The 27,360-nt window shown below is 37.7% G+C and overlaps 2 protein-coding genes, 1 long non-coding RNA gene, 2 other non-coding genes and 1 pseudogene across 8 annotated transcripts; 4 read left to right on the top strand and 2 right to left on the bottom strand.

Moving 5' to 3' along the window:
• Positions 1 to 108: 108 nt before the first annotated feature.
• LOC103705774 (small ribosomal subunit protein uS3x-like) lies at positions 109 to 4,403 on the top strand. Its single transcript, XM_008789625.6, has 6 exons — positions 109 to 269; positions 367 to 514; positions 612 to 783; positions 2,687 to 2,741; positions 2,815 to 2,946; positions 3,959 to 4,403. Exons 1-6 carry the CDS (start codon positions 240 to 242, stop codon positions 4,127 to 4,129), a joined length of 708 nt encoding a protein of 235 aa, XP_008787847.4. The 5' UTR covers positions 109 to 239; the 3' UTR covers positions 4,130 to 4,403.
• A 2,493-nt stretch (positions 4,404 to 6,896) lies between these two features.
• LOC103705776 (uncharacterized) lies at positions 6,897 to 13,501 on the top strand. 4 transcript variants are annotated; one of them, XR_015973387.2, is made up of 6 exons: positions 6,897 to 7,112; positions 10,194 to 10,297; positions 11,658 to 11,771; positions 11,845 to 11,964; positions 12,876 to 13,165; positions 13,257 to 13,501. It is a non-coding gene; the product is annotated as an uncharacterized LOC103705776 (long non-coding RNA). The 4 variants fall into 4 exon arrangements; XR_015973389.2 differs by lacking the exon at positions 11,845 to 11,964 and having other exon boundaries at positions 6,900 to 7,112; XR_015973388.2 differs by lacking the exons at positions 11,658 to 11,771; positions 11,845 to 11,964 and having other exon boundaries at positions 6,904 to 7,112.
• On the top strand, positions 8,358 to 8,476 carry LOC113462641 (small nucleolar RNA snoR135; annotated as a pseudogene).
• LOC113462642 (small nucleolar RNA snoR135) lies at positions 10,187 to 10,330 on the top strand. The gene has a single exon (XR_003385432.3). It is a non-coding gene; the product is annotated as a small nucleolar RNA snoR135 (small nucleolar RNA).
• Positions 13,502 to 14,041: 540 nt separating the features above from the next.
• LOC103705775 (uncharacterized) lies at positions 14,042 to 14,648 on the bottom strand. The gene has a single exon (XM_008789626.6). The coding sequence runs from the start codon at positions 14,558 to 14,560 to the stop codon at positions 14,198 to 14,200; it is 363 nt and encodes a 120-aa protein (XP_008787848.2). The 5' UTR covers positions 14,561 to 14,648; the 3' UTR covers positions 14,042 to 14,197.
• Positions 14,649 to 16,035: 1,387 nt separating this feature from the next.
• Positions 16,036 to 16,127, bottom strand: TRNAY-GUA (transfer RNA tyrosine (anticodon GUA)). Its single transcript is given in 2 exon segments — positions 16,036 to 16,071; positions 16,091 to 16,127. It is a non-coding gene; the product is annotated as a tRNA-Tyr (tRNA).
• Between the last annotated feature and the right edge of the window lie 11,233 nt (positions 16,128 to 27,360).

A 27,360-nucleotide genomic window follows, 5' to 3' on the forward strand; every position in this document is an offset into this window, starting at 1 on the left:
TACCGAAATATATTTTACATATAAGCTCATACCGAAATATATTTTACATTGAAGTCCGTAGGATAAACTTTTTCACATATTCTCGTTAGCTGCTATGCACGTGATCATCGAGCCCGTCTCGTTATAATAGTGTAGAAAAAAATTCTAGGGTTACAAACAAGGGTTTTAGGAGTTAGAGCCGAAGAAAGAGACGGTGGCCGGTCTGCTCCGCGCCCCTTTCGCTCCCTCGATCGAAAATCATGGCGACTCAGATGAGCAAGAAGCGAAAGGTTTGTCCTTTCTCAGATCGAATCCTTCCGGCTCGTTCTGGCAATATCGAATTTCTCATTTTTTTGCGATTTTTTTGAAATTTTTTTCTCGTTATAGTTCGTGGCGGATGGAGTTTTCTTCGCGGAGTTGAATGAGGTGCTTACCAGAGAGCTCGCGGAGGATGGGTACTCCGGCGTCGAGGTTAGGGTGACCCCTATGAGAACCGAGATCATCATCAGGGCCACTCGGACCCAGAACGTACTCGGTAATCTCTTTTCTCGACATTTTTTGGGGATTTGTATTCGTTTGAGCACGAGTCTAGGTTTTCCAGTTGGTAAATAGGGTTTTGCTTTGGGGTTTAGGTGAGAAGGGGAGAAGGATTAGGGAATTGACTTCAGTGGTCCAGAAAAGATTCAATTTTCCGGAGAACAGCGTCGAGCTGTATGCCGAGAAGGTTAACAATCGGGGGCTCTGTGCTATTGCGCAGGCTGAGTCCCTTCGGTACAAGCTCCTTGGAGGCCTTGCTGTTCGGAGGTTTGTGGGTCTATTAACTTTAATGCCCATTTTGTTACATTTTTTCCCCAAATTATTTAGAAAAGAGATGGGTTTTCTTCATATTTTGTAGCTCTACATTCTTTGTATTGCACGGCTCGTGGATTTGTCCGAGTTTGCTTGAAGTTGAAAATTTGTTAATATTTCTCATCTTTACAGCGGATTGGTTCCTCATACCAAAACTATGTTTGAGGATGACTACATTATTTGTTGCCTTTCCAACCGCTTTTGTGCAATGGATGCATTCTTGTTATTCTATTGCTTTGTGCTTTGAAGGGAAATTTATCCAAAGGTTCAATGATATGCTGTTATGAGGATATTTAATGAAAACCTACATTATTTGTTTAAAGATAGATCTAATGGAATGGCGTGAAGTATCTACAATAGAAAAAGTACTACCATGTTGGTGCTTGGATTGTTTTATTATCGTAAATAGACATCGGTTCTTTGTCTTGGTTATATATATATATTTCAAACCCGACTTTAATTTTTGAATGGTAACATTAGGACTAGGAGTCTGAAACTTAACCATAATAATGAAGTGGGGACTTGCAATCTTGATTTCATTGAAAAATAAAAGTTTAAATGCATACAAAAAGAAAAGAAGTATGCCTTTTCATTTTTGCTGCCTCCAGTGAAGTTAAAACTCCTATTCCGTCTCTAGTGTGACAACCTATCTTGCTTTTACAGCACACCCGAGCTAACATGGTGATGTCAGATATCTGTTTCATTACTAGAATTCAAAGTTTTTTAAAATAATAGTAATAATAATATCGTTATGTTTTTAAATTACAAATGCAACTTTTAGGTGCGGGTCTGGATCCTAATGACACCACCCATTGTATTTATTTTTAGAAATAGCTGAAACTATGGTGTGTAGAATTCAATTTTGATTATATGCTACTGTGGCTTCCAACCTGTGTTATAAGAGCTGATTTGCGTGTAAAATTTTAAGTACAATTTTCTTGCATGTTCATAAGTATGTCTATGAGGCTAACATATTAGAATTCATTAAAAATTCTAGTTTCCTTTTTAACATTGTTTTTATACTTATATATTGGTTAGCTTGTGCAATATATTTTCAATTTTCCAATGGAATTACTATTTTTTATTATTTATTTTGTCTGATGTCCCATATTCTCTGATTTTTGAAAATCCTTGTTTCCCATTTTACAATTACTGTTTTGGGCATTTTTGCCTCAACCATGAATTTAATTTATTCATCTTTATGTATTCCTCCACTACATATTTCATTTGATATTTATTAGTTAACTTCATGCTATCAGTTCCTTCAGGTTTTCTCATCCTTTTGGTTGCTTGGGGGTTTGTCATCTATAAAGCAGGTAGATTATCAGCACTATCTTTGTGTTGGAAGATGACCATATCAAAGTTGCCATGCATGCTAGGAATGCTAGCTTCATGGAATAAAACTTGCTAGCCTTCACTTAATAAGTCTGTTTTGGCAACAGTTACTGGTATCTCCAATTCTTCCCATTTCTTATAACTTCTCCTATTCATCATTATTTTTTCCCTTTGCATTTTCCCTCCTTCTTCATATTCCTGAGAATCACACATGGATTATTCTTCCCTGTTGGAGAATGCTAGTGTGAGTGACAACCTACAATGTAAAGTGGTTGACAGATAAATACATGTTTGGGAAATCTCTTATTGATGCATCAAGTGGTTACAAAATGATATGCTTATAATTTGAAGTGTAATAATGTGATGAATTTATAATTTGATGTAATTGACTGCACATCTTGATCCATAAAACTTGTGTTTGTCTTGATCGTGCTATCTATATTGACTTTCTTGCTTCAAATGGTCTTAAGAATTTAATAATAGGGTTAGACTATTTTGTCTCTGATCTCCTTTTTGGTATCAGGGCATGCTATGGTGTTCTGAGATTTATCATGGAGAGTGGTGCCAAGGGATGTGAGGTATGTGATGATTCTTGCAAGTGATTTCACTTCTATCTTGAAGTCCTGGGTATTAATGCCTATGATTTTCTAGGTGATTGTAAGTGGAAAGCTTCGGGCACAACGTGCTAAATCCATGAAGTTCAAGGAGGGGTATATGATTTCTTCTGGTCAGCCTGTTAATGAATATATTGACTCGGCAGTGAGACATGTTCTTCTGAGACAGGTTAGCTTCTCATATAAAAACTGTTTTTCAGCACTACAATTATTGGTTTAAGATTTTTTTGTACTGGCCACCCTTTACCCAATATCCTGAGACAGGTTAGCCTTTCTGTACAAACTGTTTTTCAGCCTATAATTACTGGTTTAAGATTTTTTATGTATTAGTAGCACTTTATCCCAACATCAGAGCTGGCATTACTGGAGATTAATATTTACCCCTTGCTTGTGTCATGTCCAGTTGAAAAATATTAAACCTAATTGTGATATTCCACCTGACAAAAGAACAAAGGTGGCCGTATACCTATTTGAGGTTTGGTTGATGTTTATTTTGACTCCTGACTTAAGCTTTCCTAAACCTTTTTTTCATTCTCTTAAATCTTGAAGGTGTAGGTTGTTTCATTGTGGGAGGTGGCTATGGGCTCTGGACTTTTGGGTCTTCTTGCAAAGAAGTGGATTTCATGATATTGCCAGCATGATATGATCGCCATACACCATGTCTCTTTTCAATGATGACATTGGGGCTGTTACCTTTCATTTTTCTTTGATAATAATAATACCCCATGCCCTTACCCACCTGCAGCTATCTGCTATATCAAACACATTTTAGCACATAAAAAAAAAATCAAATAGAGTCAGTACAGAGTTGTTTGCACCCATGGACCAATTTGACTTTGAGACTCGGTAGGATTTGCCCCCTGGCCTATATTTTAGATCATAAAGTTTTGCTGATTCAAGTAAGGGTTCTTATTCAATGGATACATACCCTTTGAGAATTGAAGTATGCATGTTTGTTATGTATATGCATTCCTGTGTCTCGTTTTCGACTCTTAGCATCTGGTTGTTCTATTGCTGCCTCTTTTGCTTTATGGCTTATGGTCTCATTCAATTTGTGCACCCTTTATGTTAAAGAATAATTTGTAAAATCTATTTATATTAAGAAGAACATTTTTCAAGTCTAGTCTAGGTTGTTTACCTGGGTAACTAATGTATAAGATCCTCGGCTTTTTTTTTATTAGGGTGTTCTTGGGATCAAGGTCAAGATTATGCTGGATTGGGATCCAAAGGGCAAGCAGGGTCCTACAACACCACTGCCAGATCTGGTCACCATTCACACTCCGAAGGATGAGGATGAGTACTTGAGGCCACCTGCAATTATAGCCACAGAGATAGATGTCCCAGCGGCTTAAATTAGCTGGGTATTCATATGAGAGCATCGGGTGTGTAACTAGTCTAAATAGTAATTTTTTTTCCTTTTTGGTTTTGATGATGTTCTAAAGAGGAGTTTGCTTGTTCTGTCAAATAGTGAGGTATAATTTCTTTCATACGTAGTGATGTGCTTGTTTTATCCTGACTTGATCCAAGACACATCTTCCCTTTTTTTATCTGTGTGCGACTTAATATGTTTGTGGAACATTTTTAGTTAGGATTATCTGAAATTGGATGACATCTGCTTTGGATTCATGGTTTATTCCACTGTGATGCTTCTCAGTTGCCCGGCGCCCTTACCATTTCCATTACCTGAAATATTGGTGGATTAATTAAATGATCATTGTGCTGTCAAATGATGAATGATTTAGTCCGTGTGGGGAAAGTTAGTTCTACAGATCATAAGGCTCGACCTTGAGCAGGTTATCTAATTCCTGAAAAAAATTGATTGTTGTGTCTTATGCTTGGGCCCTGTCTGGTTTTTGCCACATTTAATGCTTCATGTTAAGGGCTTTTTTTTCCTTTTTTTTTTTGGGACAACGGCGCCCGCATACCACGGATGTGGGTGTAGCTAATAAAATTAGAAAAAAGAAGATGACACAAAGGAGAAAAAAAAGACATGTGGTTCTTTTAAAGAAAACCATCCGAGTAATGAGCCGCATAAGAGGTAATTCAGTCAGCTGCATAGACATGAGTAGCTCAAGGGTTGCACTTTCTTATGAGTTTGCATGTGTCGTGGAGTAGCGGCATTTCTCCGGCAACATAGCATCGACCTCAAGCCCACTGGATCACTATAGCCGAATTCTTTTCGAGGAGGATGCGGTTTGCACCCAAAACAAGTCTCATATGAGTAATGGGGTTCTAAGCTCGGCGCAGATGGCAGGGGTATTAAAGATCCGTCTGCTGAAATCCAGTTGGCAGCCTTAGAAATATTTGGTTGACCCACTCTATCTTCGCTTGTTTTCTGAGTGCCTGAATGAACAGGGATGATTGCTCGTCCCCGTCTTTGCTGAATCTTTCTGCCATGCGGTGATCGTAAATTCTTTTGCCAACCTTTGCTTTATGTATTGCTTTTTCGTTTTGCTTTCTGAATCATATCTTTTATCAACTTAAAGCTGCACAGGTGTGTTACCGCCTGCTTTATTAGTACCTCTAAATCTTGTGTTTGTTTGCACTCGTATCAAGCACCATGATCTTGCAATTACCACCTAGGATGGGGAGTCTCCATGCCATGCATACCTTAACAGGATCTTCTCATAATAGTAGGAGCACATAGTATCCCTTTTCCAACCATAATCTGAATGGATATATGGTCTTGTTAATTTTCACTAGTATTTAGCCTACGTGGCACATGCTGTAAGGCGACAATACTGTTTGTTTAAGTTTGTATAAGGGTTGCTAGTCCATTTTCTCTTTGAACTTGATGGAAGGGAAATGCTTGTACAATACAGAAATCTCATGCCAAAGAAGATAACCCAGCTGGTCTTAAATCTTCTGGGTGCGCAAAATATCAGTCAAACTGTAAGTTTTATTGGATTCGGTTTTTTCGATTTATATATTTTTTAAAAAATTTGATTTGGTTCCAATTTGGTAAAATTTTGAACGAAAATATTTAATTTAATTTTTATTTGAGTTTTTAGAAAATCGATTCAAGCGACCCAGTCCGATCCAATCCAATTTATTTATATATATACATATAATTTTTTATATTATATATAATATATTTTTTATGTTTAGATTTAGTTCAACTTATTTAGTACAATCCATTAAATATCAATTTGATATAAAATAATTTTTTTATTTTAGATTTAGCTCGATCTATTAAATATTAATCCAATAAATGAATTGAATTATATTGATCGGTTTCAAGTTGTTTTATGGATGGTAGATTCGGTTTTAAGAGGTTGATTTAAATTGGTTCGATTTTGGATTTAGCTGCAAACTGATTAGATCTTGCCTCAACTTATTGATGGAAAAGATTTGATGGTTGCTGCTCCTCTTACTCGGGCCGGCTCGGACCCTTAACAGCTTAGACCAAACTGATTTGAGCGATGGAGTCAGCACCATCTCTCAGCCGCGGTGATCTATCTTGTCCTCCAAATGACACCTAAAAAACTATGGGGGCGTTTGGTAACCCCAACAAGATCACCACGGTGATCTAAGATCCCGGTGATCCGAATGGTGGGATGATTTGATCCCAGTGATCTAAGATCAATGTGTTTGGTAGGCTATGGTCTAGTGATTAAAAATCTCTGGGTATCCATGAGTAACTTGTTTGGTATGGTACGGAGATCCAAGATCACCAACCATATAATACCATAAATATCCCCGATATATCTTAGATAGATTTTTTATGTGTTTTTAATTCTCATGAATCAAAAATATAAGTCAATATGCTAATTCCTATAATAGCTCTAAAATTTTTTCACATATTCTATTTTTAGTAATCCTTATCACAAAAAAATGAGCTCATATTTTCTTTCTATCAACAATACTCTTTATGACGTTAAGTTTGAACAAATTGAATTATAGTTAAATTGTTACAACATCCAATATTTTTTTATTATTCTATTAAGACTACCATGACTCGGTCCAATTGCCAATTTAAAGCCAAGTTTCTTCCCGCTTGCTCATTATTTTTCATTTTTATTTATTTATTTATTTCTTTTTTTTCTTTCTTTTCTTTCTTTTCTTTTCTTCCTTTTCTTTTTCTTTCCTTTTCTTTTTTTTCTCTTCTTCCTGTTTCCTTTTTTTTTTCTTCTCCTCCATTTCTTCTTCTCTTCCCCTTCTTCTTTCCGGAACTCGTCCCGACTTCTTCTCCTTCTCCCTTTCATCTCCTTTCTTCTCCCGCGAAGGGAGGAAGGCGAGCTCGGGAGGGGGGCTAGCGGGAGCCCACCCCACCGTGGGGAGCGCAGGAAGGGCCTCCGACCGAGGATCGGCGGCGCTACGGCCATGGATCCACCGGTAAGTGGCCGTTCCCTCCTCCTTCTTCTCTTCTTTTTCTTCTTTTTTTGTTCTTCTTTTCTTCTTCCTCTTCTTTCTTCTTCTTTCCTCTTCTCCTTTTTCTTTTTTTTTTTTTTCTTCTTTTCCTTTCCCGATTCATCAGATCTCCCCTCTTTTCCTGCGAAGCAAGGGGAAGATCTCCCTGTCGGATCACTCGGGTGGAGCCCGGCCGAGGCCGACGATGCCCGCGACGGGCCAGCAGCGCCCGCGGGACGGCTCCGGCGAAAAAAATCTTGTTTTTTTTTTTCGTGCCCACAGCTTTGAAGGATAGTTTGGTCAAGGACGGGTATCCGATCACTGGACTGGACGGTGATTTGAAGAGTGGGGTGATCCGATATCACCGCCATGTAGGATTACTAAGATGTAACCAAACACGGTGATTTTATCACCTTCATCCGGATCACCCTTGATCCTGGCGTTATCACCCCATACCCCCTATGGTTTTAGACTCCAACCTTCTTCCCAATCTGGTTGCCCGTCGATGGGGGCAGTGGATTTACGGTCGCCGTTTGAGCTGAGAGATCCTTCAAATGCATACATCTCCTGACCATGGTTCTTTAATTTTCGTTCCCAATCGAATCAGAAATCAGCTCCTATCTCATGAATCTTGAAAAGAAGTTTATTTTCTTTTCTCATTTTTTTTTGCACTTGCATTTGAATCAGAAATCAGAACCCATTGAGAGCCTTTGGTTATTGCTGGATATTGTGTATTTATGCTCTTCTTTCATTCATTTCTTGCCGAAAGTGTTTCCTGCGAAACTCTAATTCTACTTGGTGTCTCAACAATCATTTTCCTCATATTTTTCCTCAATGAAAAGAAAAACTTGAGGGAAGATTATATAATTTCTTGGGTAGATTATGCTTTTATGATTTGGAATCATCTTATATGCAGTTTGTTGAGTTAAATGTTGATATGGGATTGGGATTCGTAGCCTAGTGGCATTGCAAGGATTTTGGTTTTAAAAAAGAGATTTTATAGGATATTAATCTCTATATATTAGTAATTTTTTTTGGCTTGTTCTGTGCATAAAATTAGATTTTAAGGTGCAAGTTTGTATTGATCTGACAATGAAATGTGGGATCAAACATAGTTAAAATGCTAGAAATGAAGGTTATTATTGGTGACAAATCTTATTTTTCTCTTTATTTCTTTCTTTGGGGTTGGGACCTTAATTTTATAATGAGTCTGGATCGGTACTATGCTGTTATGCAGTGCATTTCTTGCTGAACGGTGTTTTCTGCTACACTAACTTTGGGGGAAGTGGACAGTTGGGTTATACCCTTATCTTTTATTGGGTATCTCAACAGTCATTTTTCCCATGTTCTTTCTGAGACATGGAAATCAAAAAGCCATATGACCAACTACTTTGGCCGTTTTGTTTGTCTGATTTTGATATAAATAATTCTGTTATATATCTACTATAGCTACCATTTATCTCTTAGACTACCTTAGGAATAAGTTTTCATCATCAGGAGTTTGATGAAATAAACATTGTAGATATGGATTGGATCGCTTTCATGAAGTGTGTTATCTTCATCCTCTATCTGATTGCTCTTGATCTAAAAATCACTATAATGTTGATCATCTTTACTTTTAAGGAAGATGAGTTAGAAAATGGTTTTGATGATGAGTGACATTAAAATATTATTTGTAACAACCCAGAACCTTACAAAAAATACTAGCCGGAAGATATTATTTGGGTTTCTTGATCCTATATGAGTATCCAAAATCTACCCAGCAAATAACCGATGTGGGACTAAACATACGGCCGCATGGGTCCTCATATACTCCTCATGTTTAAGCTCTGACGTTCTCGTCAGACTAAGAGTTCAAATCCATTCAAATATAATCACAAGCACCACGATCGGCTCATGGTCAGCCCCAATGGATCTGTGCTGCAGTATTCCCTAGTCCACATTAGTTATAGGTCGGGTCCTCTCTTTGTAACAATCTAAGACCTCATCCAAAATGACTAGCCGGAAGGTATTATTTGGGTTCTTTGATCCTATACAACTACCCAAGATTTATTTAGCGAATAACCGATATGGGACTAAACACACGCCCGCACGGGTCCTCACATTATTAATGCAGTGCAAAAGAAATTTTGATGTTCTACGCTTTAAAAACGGAGCTTCACGGCGATCCTCGAGGCTATATTTAACATTTAGGTTCCGTTTGGTAGTTGGTTTTATGTTTTTTTTAAGAACGTATTTTGCTAAAACATGTTTTACTAGATTTGTTGTTTGACTAGAGAATGTGGTATTAGGTAAGATTTGCAAACATTTGGGAGAACTCGTGTAAATCCTGGATCTTTCGAGAAAAAATGTAGAAGCCTAGGTCTTTCTTAAAACCTATATTTCTTGTTCTGGGGATACTCAGATTTGCTAAACCGTCAAAAATCTTTCCTGAACAGGTGGTTTCATAAAATTCTAAAGATAATGATTTTAAAATAACAATTTACCTAAAATTGTCCAGCCAAACAACACGTTAGAGTTCCATGCTCATCTATTCCTGACAATTTAAGTTTTTGTTGATATGTTGCAGTGTCAAGATTGTGTATAATAATACCTTCCTCTATAATAAGTTGGCCAAAGTGTTTCTTGCTACATGTGAGGAAGATGGGCATCATGTTTTATTTGGAATAATTAATAGTTATTTTTCTCTTTTTCATTTTCGGAAACCTTGCTTGCATGTACCCATTTATATATAGTATGAACCAGGTATCATTTATAGTTTAATCTTTATTGGTGTAACAGGTTTTCTGGGTATGTGGCTTAAGGTGGTTCCTAGATGGGTTTTGTTGATTAAATGTTGGTGACAACTGATAGTATACATGGTGAATTTGTTGCCTTCATGCAACCCTAGCTTTTCTACTTCTGTGCTCTTGACCATAGACATTTGACACTGTCATGGGTTTTAGAGCTGTATTTGCATGCAGTGCTTGCAATTTCAGATAGAAACTGAAAATATTTTCTTGTTCTTGCTGTCTTTCTTCTTTGTAGTTCCTTATGCTGATAAGGAACTTTATTGTTGTATTGCAGGATCTGTATCGGCACCTTGCTCTCATAGCATGCATTTGTTGCCGAGCATTCCTGCTACAGTGATTCTAGAGGAAGATGGGCAGTTGATTTCTGCTGTTATTTTGGTGGGAATCTTGACAACTATTTTCCTCATATTTTTAGTATGAATTCAAGAAACCAAGTTAACCCCAATAAAAAATTACCTATTTTTGCAAGTCTACTTTCCTGTATGTGGTTCTCTACGATGGGGTTGTTGGGCTACCTTGACAGGTACAATGTTTCTATGGAACTAGAAGGGCGCCTTTGAATAACTTGTTCAATATTTTACCTCCCCCTCCAGAAATAGGTAAAATCACCTTTTGACCCCTTCAACTTCGCTTGAACTGCACTTACACCCCCTATTCTTTAAAAACTTTTAATTAGATCCTTGAAGTTACTCAAGTGATCCAATGTGATCCTTCTATCTTTGTTTACCGGATCAATAGAAACTGTAGCACGTGATCATCACGTGACGTTTGAAAATATATTTTAGGACTAAAATACCCTTGTTATTATTTAACTAAAACATCTCTCCTACATAACCTTGTCTAGCTAGTAGATTGTGTCCACCAAGTCTGTCACCTTGTTGCAGCATCTGCCTTGACAGCACATTCACTGGCTCAAATGCATCATCCACATCCCAGGCCCAGCCCTCCTCTTCCTAGCACATTCTTGTTCATCAAAATCAACTGCAACTGTTTCTCTGCTCCTCTCTACCATCTCCTCAACCTCCTCGAAAGCTCTTCTGCAACTCCACCTATGTATTAAACAACCCACCATCTCAGCCACCTGCTTAGTGTGTTTAGATGCAATGCAGCTGATCATAAATGGCTATACGTATCATACAAACTGAGGTGTCAATTACAAAGTAGGACATAGTGCACGCATTCTGATATGTTTTCTTTTCTTTAGCTATGGCTGAAACCGGATCGGATACAGATCGGATGCCAATGTATCCATATTCAATTTTGTTTTGTTTGACGAATACAGATATGGGTATGGATGTTAGTCGGATGCAGAGATTCATATCCATATTTATTTTAAATGGATACAAATACAAATCGGATACCGAAAGAATGGATAAAAATAAAGATATAAGTTTGATGATTAAACTGTATAACCATAGAATTAAGGATATTAATAAGTGCAAGGTAAATCAATTTAATAGCATGTTAATGTGGTCATTATTTTCCTTAAAAGATCATGAGCCCTATATAAAATTAAATAGGGTTACAAATAGAATTAGATATTCGGATATGGATCATATAGTTGTCTATCCATATCCATGTCCATATCCGTTTTTCTTACAGATACAGATATAGATATAGATATTAGTTGGATGGTCTAATATCTATCCATATCCGGATAGTAGATTCGGATACGAAAATAGATCTGGACGGATATCATCCAGTCCACTTTCACCCCTGCTTTTGGTAGTACTGGCAGGTTGTTTGTTGTGGCACTGACATATCTATCAAATTGCCATACAAGTCTGTACTCTGCATTAAAAGAAAGTTTCCGTCGCCATAGCTGGCTACTGCATCAAGTTTCTGCTACTCTGTAAGTTGCTAAACTTTCTTCTAAAATTCAGCCAAATCTGATTGTGGAAATGACTATTTTATTTCTATAAAAGTGTATCCCCCTCAAGCAAGTAAATGGTGCTGTAATTATGCTGTAAGGATGTGAAGGCTGAGGCTGTGGGGTAGAGGGAGAGGAAGGACTCACTGAGGCCACAAAGTGTTTGATGAAAATGGTGCTGTGATGGAATGTTGTTTTGTTTTAATGATATTTCTAGTCTTTTCTGAAGTTCTATCAATATAAAGGGTATTTTTGTTATTTGAGAAGTACTGTAATGGTGCTAGATGTTAGATAGGGCAAAAGGTCCCTTGGGATCCATTACGTAGTTCGAAGGATCTGCTTAAAAAGTTTTAAGGACAGGAGTTGTAAGTGGTCAAGGATATTGTCATTGTTCCTAGTGGTCAAGGATATCGGTGAAATCTAACATTTTTAAAGTATACAAATGTGTCCAGCTTTGTAACCAATGTGAATTGATTTCCTTGTGCTGATTGCTATTATATATTTTATGGATGTATCAACAATCTGGTGTAAATTTGCTCGTTATGTTATTTTGCCGTATCTGTGAGATGACTGCTTGGTTTGGACCCCAGTGACAGCATAGTAGTGTGTATTGGTGCCATGCTTTCTGATTATGTCTCTTGCCAAAAGCGCTTGCTGGGTTCAATTGTAGTTGCAGTCATTTTACTCAGGTTCAATTTGAACTTCAGAGATTAAAAATATCAGGCTTTTGACTTCCTTTTTCATCTCCTGCACCATTTCATTTTACTCAGTTTAGTCATTTTCCCTAAACTGGTATCAGGTGATTTTTGCCAACTTGATGTTGCAGCCAAGCATAGTACCCACTATTTTGGAAATATACTGAATATGGCCTAGTACTTCAATTCTTCAAGTTGGAAGCATAGGGTATGAAATGCTGGATGAGTGTGAATGAGGTTTTAAGACCATGATTATGTGACTTGAGTTAATTGTGCTACTTTCAGAAAATAATTGTCTTTTGTTCTTGTAGTAACATTTCTTCGGTTAATTTGAGCATATGATTTTGAAATCCATGTGATTATTGCTTACTGTAAACTGCAAATGATATAGGTGGTTAACAATGTGAAGTCGCAAGAAACTGCTGCTACTATGACATCCATGGAGGTGGAAGATTAGGCTGCATCTGCTATGATGGATTCATATGATAACAGGGCCCGTTTGATGTTGATGGAATAGGAAATTGTGTTAAGCCAAAAGGGGAAAAAATGGTCAAGAAGGATAATTTTAACCTGCCAATTGTGTAGTCATATAATCCACATGCCGTAGAAACAGAGATGTATATGAAAGAGACAAATAATTTTCATGGAGACCCACAGCTGCATTGATGTTGTGCAGTCACAGTGAGAATTCTTGCTTTCTTCTCCCCCTTGCTGATGGACCATAGCTTGTGATTCTATATTTTAACAATGAATTATTTAATTATTTTTGCAGGGATGGCTGTTTTATAGGATATCTTCTGCTACTGGTATCAAGATAGCTTGAAGATTTATAAGACAAAAGGAAGAGAGCTGATAAGTTTTGAAGACGGGTGCAATGGCAGGTTAATGGTTGCAGCGAGGGCACTGGAGAGTGCTGCAGTATGGATGCTGTGTGTTTGCTTTGTTCAACAAGATAGTGTATTTTATTTGCACAACTCTAAATTTTAGTCATGCAAGCACAATCTTTATTTTCTCAAAGTGGAGTCTTTCAAAACTTGAGCATTTCACGAAACCTGTTTTTGCTTAAATTAAGAAGACAATTGTCTTCTGAAGCTCGCTAATCAGTTCTTGGTGGGAGGAATTTATATGGATAGGAAAAGGGAAAAAAAATAAAAATGATACTTCATATCTCCAAGTTCCTATGTTTTTAATGGTGGTAGGCAAGAGCTCTGGCGCATCTAGATCCCTGCCTGAATTCAACTAGCTTAATGGATCAAGCACATATCTGATATTGACATACTCATCTATCTAATCCAAGCTTATTATAGTCGTATCACCAATATTTGGCATGGATTAGAGGCATAAGTATTTCTACTGTACTTTTTCTAATTCGCAAACTAAATGCAGTCTTGGTTAACCAGTAAAATCCTGCAACCTTTTAATGTTCCATTTATGGGTCATACGGTATGCTACTTGGTCGAGCAAGTTGAAAGTCAACCTTCACAATTAACAGCTTGGGACGAAAATTTGATGTGCATCAAGAGCAAGACCTGAGAATTTCAAGCAGCAGCAAGAGCCTAGAAACAACGGCATTGAAATGTTATAAAAGGATGCCAAATTACAAAGGTAAAGCTCATGATACAACGACTTGCCTGACAAAGTTGGCATGGAAGAGCAAGCAAAGAAACTTTGGAACATACGTACGTTAATATAATTCGTACCATAGCACTGTTTTCAGCTCCGCTTGACGGGATCAAAGTTGGCGACGCCGATGACAGCCCCGACGATGACGCCGAGCACAACTCCACCGGCCACAATGCTAAGGAGGAAGTTCTTGAGTGATGGTGAGATCCCCGGCTGGGCTGCCTCTGCCAAGTCCGGTATCAACATGGCTGCCGCCACCGCCGCTCCTGTCAGACCAGCCACCGCCTTCTCCCTCACCGATGACGCCCGGATGCTCGCTCTCATCTTAGAAGACGCTGCAACCCTGGCTGGGAACCTCAGTGGGTGGAAGAAGGCGTCGGAGCTGAACTGCGGCTTCCGGTGGCCCGCCCGAGGGAGCGGCATCGCCATCGCGGCGGCGGAAACTGATGCCATTACCAAGACAATACAATTAATGTCTGTGTTATGGAAGGAATCGATCCTTCGGTGCTGTCGATGGAGAGAGAAAAGAAAGGAAATTGAAAGGGGAAGATAGATAGGTGGGCGAGGGGGTCAGAGATGGGATGCTCCAGAAGCCAGGTCAGCACTGGATCCTACGTGGAGCCTTATGATTGTGCCTATGGAGGATAACGTTATCCTTATCTTTGGGAAGATATTGCAGGGACACATGATTTATGATTAATATTAGACCTACTCCTTTGTATTCTTTCGCTGCTTGATGCGTGGCAATTACAGGAGAACCACACAGCCTTCACTTTGTCCCCAGGATTCGAGGTTTGTTTTGCTGGAATGTCTGAAAAAAGAAAAAATCAAACGTGATATAGCCTCACTGAATTGTGTAACAGGAAAGATGCTATCTTTATTTGCTGGCAGCAACAGAAGCAAGGACTCGCATAGGAGGATAAGTAATTTAATACAATGCCTGATGCTCTTAAGAGCCAAAACATCTAATAGATGGTTGGTGCTTGGGCATCACATATGCACACCGAAATAACTTCATCACTCTTATCATTTCCCATATTCTCATGATTACACAAATTTGGTTCTTGTACAAATTACAGTCTCTTCTCAAAGACTGCCTTATTTGCATTTATGTCAACATAGCATGCTTCATTTATCTGTTGTGGTGCGAGGGCCTGGCTTGTCTGCAAAAGTTCAAAGAGGATATATATATATATATATATATATATATATATATATATATATATATATATATATATATATATATATATATATATATATATATATATATATATATATATATATATATATATATATATATATATATATATATTAGCACTTGAGAGAGAAAGATGGGGGGAGAAAGAGAGTGTGTGTGTGAGAGAGAACTAAGAGTTGATACAATAACTGTTTTAACTACAACAGCCCCTAACATAAAACGATGATATCAATTTCACTGTTGTTTCATGGTTCCAGCTACTGCTACACAGAGAAGCAAGAAATACTCCAAGTGAGCTCAACTGAAGCTTTGAAGCAGAATCAGGCAGCCCATTTCATTTTTCATAAAAGAAATATAATTTGTTAGTGTTTTTTTTTCTTTTTTTAACTTTACAACATTTATATGATGTAGATTCACAGAAACCACACTTGGCAATGCTTTAACTCCCATGCAAGCAACATGAGTAATCTATTCCAGCATTGTTGTAGCAGGCACCTGAGTAATTAGGTAAGAAATAATAACTTCTCCAATTTGAAATGGAGAAGTGATTATAAGAAATCAAAAAACATATTCCTGAAGATTGGAAAGAAAAATCAGAGTAACTAACTAAACACATCAAACAATTTTTTTGAGAATTAATGAGAACTAAAAGAAATCAAACAATATAATTTTTTGGGAAATAAAACAATCCTTAAAAAAATAAAAGGACCAAAAAAGTTTAAAATAAAAATCCGACCTGCCGGATTCGAACCAGCGACCTAAGGATGACAGCCAGGTTGCACCCACTACAGTCCTCCGCTCTACCAACTGAGCTAAGGTCGGTTAACGATGAGAGGACAATCTCGTACGAAATTAATGATTGTATAGCAATGACTGAGCCTTTCTAGGCCCATGGCCCAGATAAAACGTTCTTTGGACTCACTCCTTGGGCTTAGCCGGTGCAGTTTGGGCTATCTCACGAGCCAATATGATTTGAGCACGGTGTCAAGGCTCTTTTTTCTCAAGGATTTGCTTTTTTTTTTTTTTGGCAATTCCGTGAATTTGTTAAAAATATCGAGACAAGGATGAGATATATCATTATTGAAGGTAAAAAGGTAAGAAAGCTTGAAATATATAAGATATCTTGAGAATTTACATGGCCTTTAAAAACTTTTGTGCAACGTTTATTACGATGTATAAATACCTGATGTAGGAGAAAGAGTCAAATCAATGTGTCGGAAAAAGATTAATACATGATCAATATCATAGGGAATCATCTTCTCATACTGGATAAAATAAAGCAGGGAAGTGTGTGGGCTGCTGGTTCCACTAATGATCCAACCTGCGCTCCCTAGTGGAACGAGGGTCATCTCCATGGTTGATTCCATTGGGACAGAAAGCACTAATATTATATGCTTTTTAGTTTTTGAGCTGTTTATATAGTAGAGGTGCTACTTGAATTATAGAACGGAAGGCTATTTGGAGTAGATCGATTATAGAATAAACACTAAATAAATTAAATAAAAATAATATAACAAAAAAAAGAATAGCAGAAAAATAATTAAAAAAATAAATTTATTTTTTAAAAAATATAAGCCGAAATTTAAAGTTTGGTTGCCCCATTAAAGAAGCTCCCCACTTAAAAAATTTTCTATCTCCCTCTCTCTCTTCCCACGCTGCACGTCTCTTCTCTCTTTCCAGTACATCACACCCTTGCCTCTCTTCTCTTTTTAAAGCCATAGTACATACGTTGTCTTCCTCTAAAATTTTCAGTGACATTAAGACTTCTGTCCCTTTTCCAAACCAACTCAAAAACTAATAAAAAACCACAGCTTACCTAAAGAAAAACTTTGTATATTGCGCCTACGGCTCAACCTAAGCTAACTTGTTAGAGTTTGTGATGAGTCCCATAAGGTGGAGCACATTTCCATGATCGAAAGGGGGTTGATATCACTATCTCCATCAGTGCCTGGTCTATCCAAAGAGTTTGATTCGAGATTACTTCGACAATAATGAAATTTCATAGTAGAAATGACCACAAGAATTGAGTGATTCGATACCAAACTGCCATTTAAACTATCATCTAGAGAATGGGCAATTTATATCCTGACCTTTGTGGTGTATCATACAGGCCAATTTATTGTCATCCCGACCATTGTCCAAAATCAGACATAACCTTTTAGTAAACTTTTGCCGCTCCCTTAGTGAATTACATAAAATATTAGTAATCCGATCAGAGAGAAGAAAGATTTTTTTTAACCTGCTCAACTCAAATCTCTTAAAAAAAAAACTAGAAAAAGATGGAGGAATATAAAAAGTATGGCTTTATGTCTCTTTTTTTTTATTGATCCTTTACAAAAAATGAGGTACATGCCTCTTTCGGTTTGACCAACCTATTTTAAAGCGAGTTTCAGCCTGATTCAACCTTCTTGGAGGTGGCCCAAAGTTGTACATCTCGAAAAAGTGCGCAATTTCAAAAAAAAAAAAAAAAAGATTATCTCAGTCAGGCATTGTATGACTAAATTATAACCTCCTGAAGTTTGATTTGCGACTCAGCTTTCCAATGTGGCGGATCTCGCTCATAAATCTTGTCCAACCATACTCATAGTGGTCAAAATATTCCACATTGAGTCTGGTGATCTTTCTGAATATCCATTGTGACCAAGTATTCTACATCAAGTTTGGTAATCCTTGGGATACTCGTAGTGGCCAAAGTAATCCACATCGAGTTTAATGATCCTTCTGAATACTTGTAGTGATCAAAGAGGTCCACATCGAGTCTGGTGATCCTCTTGGATCAAAGCTTCCTTTATTTAGGAAATTTAACTCTTGCTAAATCAGAACAGAAGATGGAAAAATGCTTGTTTCCTGTCTCACAGCTGAACTACTTGGTTTTGCTCGAAGATAGAGTTGTTGGTGCTTGTATTTAAGGCATGGCCAATTGAGACACAGTCTCAGTGAGTTAAGCTATCTTCTCCTCTACTTGTGTGGGACGTTCCATCATCTCATCATCCGTCGAGGTGGAAATAGCGGTCATATTTGTCTTTGTCCTTCAATGTACTACAAGTATGGATAGCCCTTCTTCTGATTGCTTGTGCTGCTCATGCATCTAGACCATACACTAAAGCTCCTATAGATGTAGAGGACCAAAGCTTATGATACCAACTTGATCTGATCAGATCAAGTTAGTATTAGAGCCAAGTTCCTCTACATTTATGAGAGTAAGTTGGTATTAGAGCCATGCTCTTATCTAGTATAATTCCAATTAGCGAAAAAGAAACATATTAGCTCTGGTTATGCTTTGAGATATACAGGATAAATGTGGCATAGTGATTGGATGGTTATAATGATCCATCCATCCAGTGCTGGTATTCAGTTGGACGGCCATTCTCCTTTTTTGTGCAACGTTTATTGCGATGTATAAATACCTGATGTAGGAGAAAGAATCAAATCAATGTGTCGGCAAAAGATTATGCATGATCAATATCATAGGGAATCATCTTCTCATACTGGATAAAATAAAGCAGGGAAGTGCGTGGGCTACTGGATCCACTAAAGATCCAACCTCCGGCCTCCGGAAAAATCACCTCCATGGTTGATTCCATTGGGACATAAAGCGCTAAGATTATATGCTTTTTGATTTTTGAGCTGCTCATGTGGTGGAGGTACTACTTGGAATAAAGAACGGTATGCTATTTGAAGTAAATCGATTGTACTAGCCTAAGATTCAGAATAAATACTAAATAAATCAAAAAAAATAATATAGCAAAGAAAATAATAGTAGAAAAACAATTAAGAAAATAAATTTATTTTTTTAAAAATATAAGCCGAAATTAAAAGTTTGGTGCCTCACTAAAGAAGGTCCCCACTTAAATCTCTCTCTCTCTCTCTCTCTCTCTCTCTCTCTCTTTCTCTCTCTCTCTTCCCACGCTGCAAGTCTCTTCTCTCTTTCCAGGACATCACGCTCTTGCCTCTCTTCTCTTTTTAAAGCCATGGTACATACCTTGTCCTCCTCTAAAATTTTGACTGACATTAAGACTTCGGTCCCTTTTCCAAACCAACTCAAAAACTAATAAAAAACCAAAGCTCACCAAAAGAAAAACTTTGTATATTGCGCCTAAGGCCCAACCTAAGCTCACCTGTTAGAGTTTGTGATGAGTCCAATAAGGTGGAGCACATTTCCATGATCGAAGGGGGGTTGATATCACCATCTCCATCAGTGCCTGGTCTATCCAAAGAATTTGATTCGAGATTACTTCGACAATAATGAAATTTCATAAAAGAAATGACCACAAGAATTGAGTGATCGGATACCAAACTGTCATTTAAATTATCATCTAGAGAATGGGCAATTTATATCCTGACCTTTATGGTGTATTATATAGGCCAATTTATTGTCATCCTGGCCATTGTCCAAAATCAGACATAACCTTTTAGTAAACTTTTGTCGCTTCCTTAGTGAATTACATAAAATATTAGTAATCCGATCAGAGAGAAGGAAGATTTTCTTTAACCTACTCAACTCGAATCTTTTAAAAAAAAACTAGAAAAAAATGGAGGAATCTAAAAAGTATGGCTTTATGTCCCATTTTCTTTTATTGATCCTCTACAAAAAATGAGGCACATGTCTCTTTCGGTTTTACCAGCCCATTTCAAAGCGAGTTTCGGCCTGATTCAACCTTCTTAGAGGTGGCCTAAAGTTGTAGATCTAGAAAAAATACCCAATTTCAAACAAAAAAAAAAGATCATCTCAATCGGGCATCGTATAACTAAATTATGGCCTCTTGAAGTTTGACTTGTGACTCAGCTTTTCAATGTGGCGGATCTCGCTCATAAACCCTATCCAATCCTATTTGTAGCGGTCAAAGTATTCCACATCAAGTCTGGTGATCCTCTTGAATATTCATTATGACCAAAGTATTTCACATCAAGTTTGGTAATCCTTTGAATACTCGTAGTGGCCAAAGTGATCTACATCGAGTTTAGTGATCCTTCTGAATACTCGTAGTGGTCAAAGAGGTTCACATCGAGTCTGGTGATCCTCTCGGATCAAAGCTCCCCTTGTTTAAGGAATTTAGCTCTTGCTAGATCAGAACTAAAGAGAGAAAAATATTTGCTTCCCTATTTCGCAGCTGAACCACTTGGTTTTGCTCAAAGATAGAGTTGTTGGTGTTTGTATTTAAAGCATCACCAATTGAGACACAATCTCAGTGAGTTAAGCTATCTTCTCCTCTAGTTGTGTGAGATATTCCATCATCTCATCATCCGTCAACGTGGAAGTAGCAGTCATATTTGCCTTTGTCCATCAATGTACTTGAAGTATGGATAGCCTTTCTTCTGATTGCTTGTACTGCTCATGCATCTAGACCATGCACTAAGGCTCCCATAGATGTAGAGAACCGAAGCTTATAATACCAACTTGCTCTGATCAGATTAAGTTGGTATTAGGGCCAGTTCCTCCACATTTATGGGAGTAAGTTGGTATTAGAACCGTGCTCTTATCTAGTAGAATTCCAATTAGTGAAAAAGGAACATATTAGCTCTGGTTATACTTTGAGATATACAGGATAAAGGTGGCATAGTGATTGGATAGTTATAATGATCCATCCATCCAGTGCTGGTATTCAGTTGGACGGCCATTCTCCTTTTTTATGTGTATGGAATCCATCAAATTTAGTTGAAACATCAGATCCATCCATAAGAAAGACTATCCTGACAGATTCTCTTGTAAGATTGGATGATGTGGATACACAACCTGATTATATAACATAAAAGTTCTCTTTAACAATTACTCGGTTTCTTCATACTATTGAATAGCTATTAATTCTGATTCCTTGAGAAGGATATATAGAAAACAAGCTCTGGAGGACTCAGCATAGAACCCCGTAGTTTAGAAAAACTTGATCATGGGAATTATATATATATGAACAGGGTGGAGAGTAGAAAGATTGTGGTCCATATTCTTTGTTGTTGGTTCGAGGTGCATGCATGGCCCAATGAATCACAGCCAGAGAACTAAACAGTGAAACACTTACAAAGTGTCCACTCCATAGTCCCCCATTCATGAGTCATGACACACCTTAATTTCTCTTCCGTAATGGCCAATGCCAATTGGTAAAATGGCACAATGAATGTTTTTCATTAATGAGTCTCGGAGCTCATTGTCACTTTTTATCTCATGAGTATTCCCATCATACTTCTGTGCAAGTTCACAGATGACAAAAGATGGGGGTGGAAGAAGAAAGATTCCAGCTTTTGGAGGCTCTCCACCGCCACCCTTGATCTGTATAAAGCCATCCGACATCCACCAACCAGCCCATGACATGGTTGCCATAAGAATGAGGTTTGATGTATTCCCACCAACCTCTTGTCTTACCATTGTTGTTGAAATGATAGTAGGAGGACTCTCAAGTTTCAAAGTGGTTCCGAGGACAAGCCAGAGGGCCATGCAAGGAGGTGGATTATGTGTCTCCTAATAAAAGAGAAATTTTGGACCCTTGCTGAAGGAAATGTTGTAACCCTGAGTCACCCTTGGTTAGTGAGGTAGATATCAACATCAGTGCCACTATCAGTGAAACTCATATGGGAATAACATGACCAAGACTTGTCAATATCAATGCATGGAACCTATGTGAGAGGGGAAAGGACCAGTTGGGTTTTGAGGATTTTTGTTCTATTAATTTTTTTTTTTCCCCTTACCCTCTTTAAGTGGTATGTGGCTTGAAGTGGGGATTAGAAAGAGGAATACTGCTTTCTATTTGTGAGAGACTTATTAAATTCCATAATTCTCTGTTTGTTGCTGATGAAGATGCTCTGACGAGGAAGCCAGTGCCAGTTTCTGGTGATGGACATTGACATTAGATTTCTTTTAGCACCAATATTATTAGCGGAGTTTATCTTTTTTTTTTTTTTTTTTTTTTGCCCTCACTCTCTCTCTCTCTCCTCTCTTGTGTGATGAGATTGGCATTAGATGTCTTTTGGCACCAATATTACTAGCCGAGTTTATCTATTTTTTCTTTCTTCATTTTCTCTCTCCTCTCTTGTGTGATGACCCCCAAATTCGGCAGACCCGTCCTTTCTTTTTCATCTCTCTCTCTCTCTTCTTTTTTGGTGTGATCACCCCTCCTCCTATATGTTTTATAATCATTATTGGTAAATTGCTCAACTGGCATCAATATTCCAACTATGGTTTCTTTTGGCATTTCTCAATGGCATAATTTTAATATGCTTATCGATGATGAGTTCTCCGGTGGCGGGCTTGTTGTAATTTAAAATTTAAAGTTTAAATTTCAAAATTTGAATGATGCTTAATAACTATATAGATGGAATTTTGAATTTTAAATTTGGAGCTTTGTTGGATAATTGTATGGGGATTTGGATTTTTTTCTATTCTTTTCTCTTCCCTGTTGTACTCCCTTCAATATTGTACTCTTCTTTTTACCTTTAAATCTGGACCTCTATTATGTTCTTAAATAAAAGCATTAGAGTTCAAAGTTGCTATATAGAGTATAATTCTCAAAATACTTCCCTTATATCCTTCTTGTGGAAAACCATGCGGTTCTTACTACTAAAGCTAAAACATATGATCGGGAAAAACCATAACTAGTAAAAATAAACCACAAACGAGCATCATGGAGGAAACATGGCGTATTTTTGTTGTCAAGTGCAACAGACAAGCTAGAGGAAAATGAAGCAAGAAGAAAAAGGGAGAAAGTGGGGGAAAATATTGAAAAAATAAAACATGGTATCGAACTTTGTAACTCTCTCTCTCATGCTAAGCAAGCACTCTACTATCTAAACTATATGTCCGCATGCTCTGTGTGGATTCTTTGTGATGTCTTATTTGTAACGTAGAATGCTGCACTCAATGGCCGCCATCAAAAAATAGACAGCCATCAAATAAAGCAGCCTTTTATGTTATATACAGCGTGTCTTGTTTGATAGCTATCCATCTTCTAATAGAAGCCATATAGCTCTCTACAGTGCACTGGGTGTTTCCAATTTGAAGTGGGAGAGGATCCCGATACCTATTTTAGATCCTTGATGGTTCCACAGATTAATAAGGATAAGATTTCTTCCCTTCTGAAGTCTAGATCCTACACATATGATGAATGGTCCAAGTGGGTAAAATAGTCTTGTAATTTTGTAGATCTAGCGACAACATCAAGTCAGTGCTGCCACCATTGAAGGGCCTTTTTTTTGGGTCACATAAGCGTTGCTTGTTGGAAGTAATTTGGTTCCCATCGTTCTCGAGGACAGGACCCATGCACTACGTTTCGTGGCCAGCCCAGCTGATTAGAACAGCATAGCTTCTCCTTGGAGACAGGTTAACTCAATGTCAAGGCTTGCCTCAAGAGTGCTAAAGCCACATCAGATGTGTCCTATCAAATAGAACCGTATATGGTGCATAGCCCACTTCATATATGGTCTTATGCTTTAAATGCAATTATATCCATTATGGTTTCAAGTCTTCTCTACGTTAAAATCTTTTTTGGATATATAATTCGGTGCAGATGCAGAAATCTTAAAAAAAAAAAATAAAAAAAAATTCAATGCTTCATTTTTGGATATCACCTGGTAGAATCAGCATCAAAATCCATTCAAACGTAAGCTTTTGGGTCCTCATATAAAATAATGTAGTTCTCTTACTTTTAAAGATCCTGAATTTTATTTTCATTAGGCATTTCTCCTGTTAGGCTAAGGCGGAAGGCATGTCGCATTATGTACACCATAAATTCAAATACGTAATATTGATACTCAAAAAAAATGATACCATTTATATATACTATATTTTAAATAAAAGGTTTTGAATTTCTTAAGCTGAAATTATAGTCCACTGAAATGTTATATAGTGAATGCGAATGATGGTTTTAGGCCATAGCAAATATATATATATATATATATATATATATATATATATATATATATATATATATATATATATATATAAAACATGTAACATGCCACTGTTGAATTTTCGATCGATCAGCTTGTGAAGTTGTGAAGAAGATGTTCGAACAGCATCAAGCCATTGCTATTATATTAGACTAAGACTATATCCGATACTTAGCAGGCGGTGATATTTGTGTTTGATTGGAGTTTAATTTCTACATATAAACTGAGTTTGCAGGAGCATTCAAGTGCGAGCACAATCCAAACTACTGCAGATTTAAGAAGGCCTTTTAGTTCATGCGTGAACAGCTATAGATGAGATTGAGTAGGTAAACCTGCTACAAAGCAACATAAAGAAATAAGAAAGTCATTGAAGAATGTATGGTGCACCCTAGTGTTCTAATTTCTAACCCTAGAAACCCAGATTGACTTAAAGGCTAAACTAAAGCATGCATGGACACGAGTGAAACAAAGAAAGAGAGGAGAGATGATGAAGGGTAGAGAGATGCACGGGGCTAAGTTGGCACGTGGCAGGCAATGTCAGGCATCGCAAAGTCATGTGCAAATAATAACATGACTCATTATCTATATATAGATCTTTTTTCGGTTATACTTTTATATAGATAGATAGATAGATAGATAGAAGACAGAGTTGTATCTTTCGTACGAAAGAATAATTCATCTTCCTTCGGACAAATCTACTACCAGATCACATGATGGTTGCTTCGAGATCTGCTTGGATGGATGAATGGATATGTTCGGAGTGCTTTGAGATATGTATAGATATACAGATCAATATATATGAAAGGGATGACCAAGACAACCTGGTTGGCCTGGTGTCTCGGATCCGTTTCCTGTCTATTTCTTTGCCTGCTACTTCCTTGCTTTTGGACCTCTTGAGAACAAAACAAAATTGAAGGATAAAAGAAGAGAGAGCAGGAAGGGAGCTCTTTTACCAGCTTTGCCTCTCACTACTCCTCGGGATCGCCCATCTCTCTGTCTTTCTGCCTCTCCGGCTTCTTTGTCACCCCACCTCTTTTCTCTTTCCCTTTCTCTGCTCCCAAAACAGCACGCTTTAGTTTAAGGAAAGAAAGCCAGAGGGAGCCCCGAGAGAGACAGAGAGAGACGTGTCCTTTCCTAATAAGACTTCTTTAACCAGGTCTCCATGTCTGCCAATAAAGCTGGAAGTGATGGGTCCGGTTGGATTGGGAGCACCCAAAGACCAGAACCACTGTCCCAAGAGCAATGGTTTGGGCCTAGTGGAAGCACTCGCGTGTCCATTGGCTCCACAAAGGCACGTAAAATCATAATTACCTACTGCATGAGTTCACAAATTATGAAATTATAAAAGAAAATGATTCAGTCTCAGATTAAAGATTTGCTTATGCTTCTCTAGCATCTTTTAATTATCCCAACTTTAGTTTTATGGCTATCCTAGATGCCAGCATGGACGTATATGCACTCGTCTGCCCGAAAAGCCTATATATTCTTGGTAAAAAGTACATCAAATTTGACACCACATATTTTCGCTGCGAATTTGTGAATAATAAACCAATCGATCAAAACCATATCAAACTATGAATCGTTCCAACGCCTTACTTAACCTTTCTAGGTGTAGGTGTACAAAGATTTCATCTTAGAAGGTGGTTTTATCCTCATGGCTTAAAGTTAGCTTCAAAATCTACTTGACGTGGATGGCCGCCCCACTACATGGGACCAAAAGCATTAAGCATGGAGGTTTGATGTATTCCCACCCACCACTTGCTCCACTAAATGATAGAGATCTTCCAAAGATTCCAAGTTGGCCTTTGGAATAGGTTAGAGGGCCATGCATGGTGATGAGTTCAAAGGACTAATGAAATCACCATCAGGCTTCATCCATCCAAGTAAAAAGCACCCTATGCTTTGAGCCTTTCCATCCTCCATTAATAAATTCTATGCCTTCTTTAAGCAATCATCTCAAAATTCTCCAATTAGTTTTTTAAGAAATCCTTAATACCGTACCAAACTAGAATGACTCTTATTTTCACTCTCAAAAAAATAATGATTTATTTGTTCTCAAATCTCATAGTGGCCAGGCCAGAGCAAATGTCCATGACATTATCTTTACTATCAATTAAGACGCCTAATCCTCAAGAGTTTCCTTCTCCATGACAAGAAGCCACATATCTACAAGCTGAAGTAACTGGAGAAGGAGAGACTCTATGCATGCAATTATAAACTCATCAAATTGCTGTACTAAAGAACCTTTTCTTATAAATCACATTTATCCTTCTGGGCACTAAAGATCACATTTATCAGAAGTCCTGCTCCTGGATAGAAACCATTCTCCTTTTCTTCTTCAAAAAAAAAAAAAAAAGGGTTCGAGGAAGAATTGGCTCAGCCGGTACCATTCTTTTATGGACAAGAATATGAAGCAACGTGGAGGTGAGAGCAGAAGGGGAACAATGCCCATTGTCTCTGCTTTTCTTTTCTATAGCTTTCTTTTGTTTTCTTCTCTTCTTTTTTCCCAGTTGCTTTAATCTCACACATTCCTCTCCCATGGTCTTATTATTTCTTAAGTCTAGTGAGGATAGAGAATGCTTCCTAGGCTTTAGAAACTTCCCCGGATCCAATTTAAAATCTCAGAGGACCACCCTACTCTCCAAAAGCCTAGAAAGAAGAGCTGCGAGGGCAAATGATCAGTGCTTCACCTGCTACATTCTCTGACCCCTCTCAGGCCGTGTCACCTTTTTGCCTCCATTTGTGCTCCCTTAAACTAGCCACACGCAGGCAAAAGCTCCCCACTAAATTCGCAACCCAACAAGACATGCTTATTTAACAGTTGCCAGCAACTAGATGTGACATGTCCGAATCTAGATAAGAGTAAATATAAAAATAAGCAATACTTTTAAGGTACATATTTTAACTAGTCCTCTCGCATGTACTGAAACTTCTCGCCCATACCAAGGTCTTGATGTCGCCAGGAGCAGGATAACATTAATCCTACTTCCGACGTTGGTGCAGACGGGGTATGAGACATGCATTCTATTTTTCCGAATTATGAGATATGATATCCAGAGAATGATATCCTTTCTAATAGAAGAAGAAGAATATAGGATGAATACATTGCATCATGTTTGCCTTAAAGAGTCATTCATGAGCTTTTATGTTAGTGTCTTGTGCTATAGTCTTTGAGCAATGT

The sequence above is a fragment of the Phoenix dactylifera genome, chromosome 15 (assembly GCF_051530095.1).
Source record: "Phoenix dactylifera cultivar Ajwa chromosome 15, Ajwa_hap1_PhDact_Kaust_v1.1, whole genome shotgun sequence".
NCBI classification, from domain to species: Eukaryota; Viridiplantae; Streptophyta; class Magnoliopsida; order Arecales; family Arecaceae; genus Phoenix; species Phoenix dactylifera.

Coding starts and splice junctions, on each gene's coding strand:
- LOC103705774 (XM_008789625.6), top strand. CDS start 240: ATGGCGACTCAGATGAGCAAGAAGCGAAAG. Junction 270..366: donor AGATGAGCAAGAAGCGAAAG/GTTTGTCCTTTC, acceptor TTCTCGTTATAG/TTCGTGGCGGATGGAGTTTT. Junction 2,742..2,814: donor GTGGTGCCAAGGGATGTGAG/GTATGTGATGAT, acceptor ATGATTTTCTAG/GTGATTGTAAGTGGAAAGCT.
- LOC103705775 (XM_008789626.6), bottom strand. CDS start 14,560: ATGGCATCAGTTTCCGCCGCCGCGATGGCGATGCCGCTCCCTCGGGCG.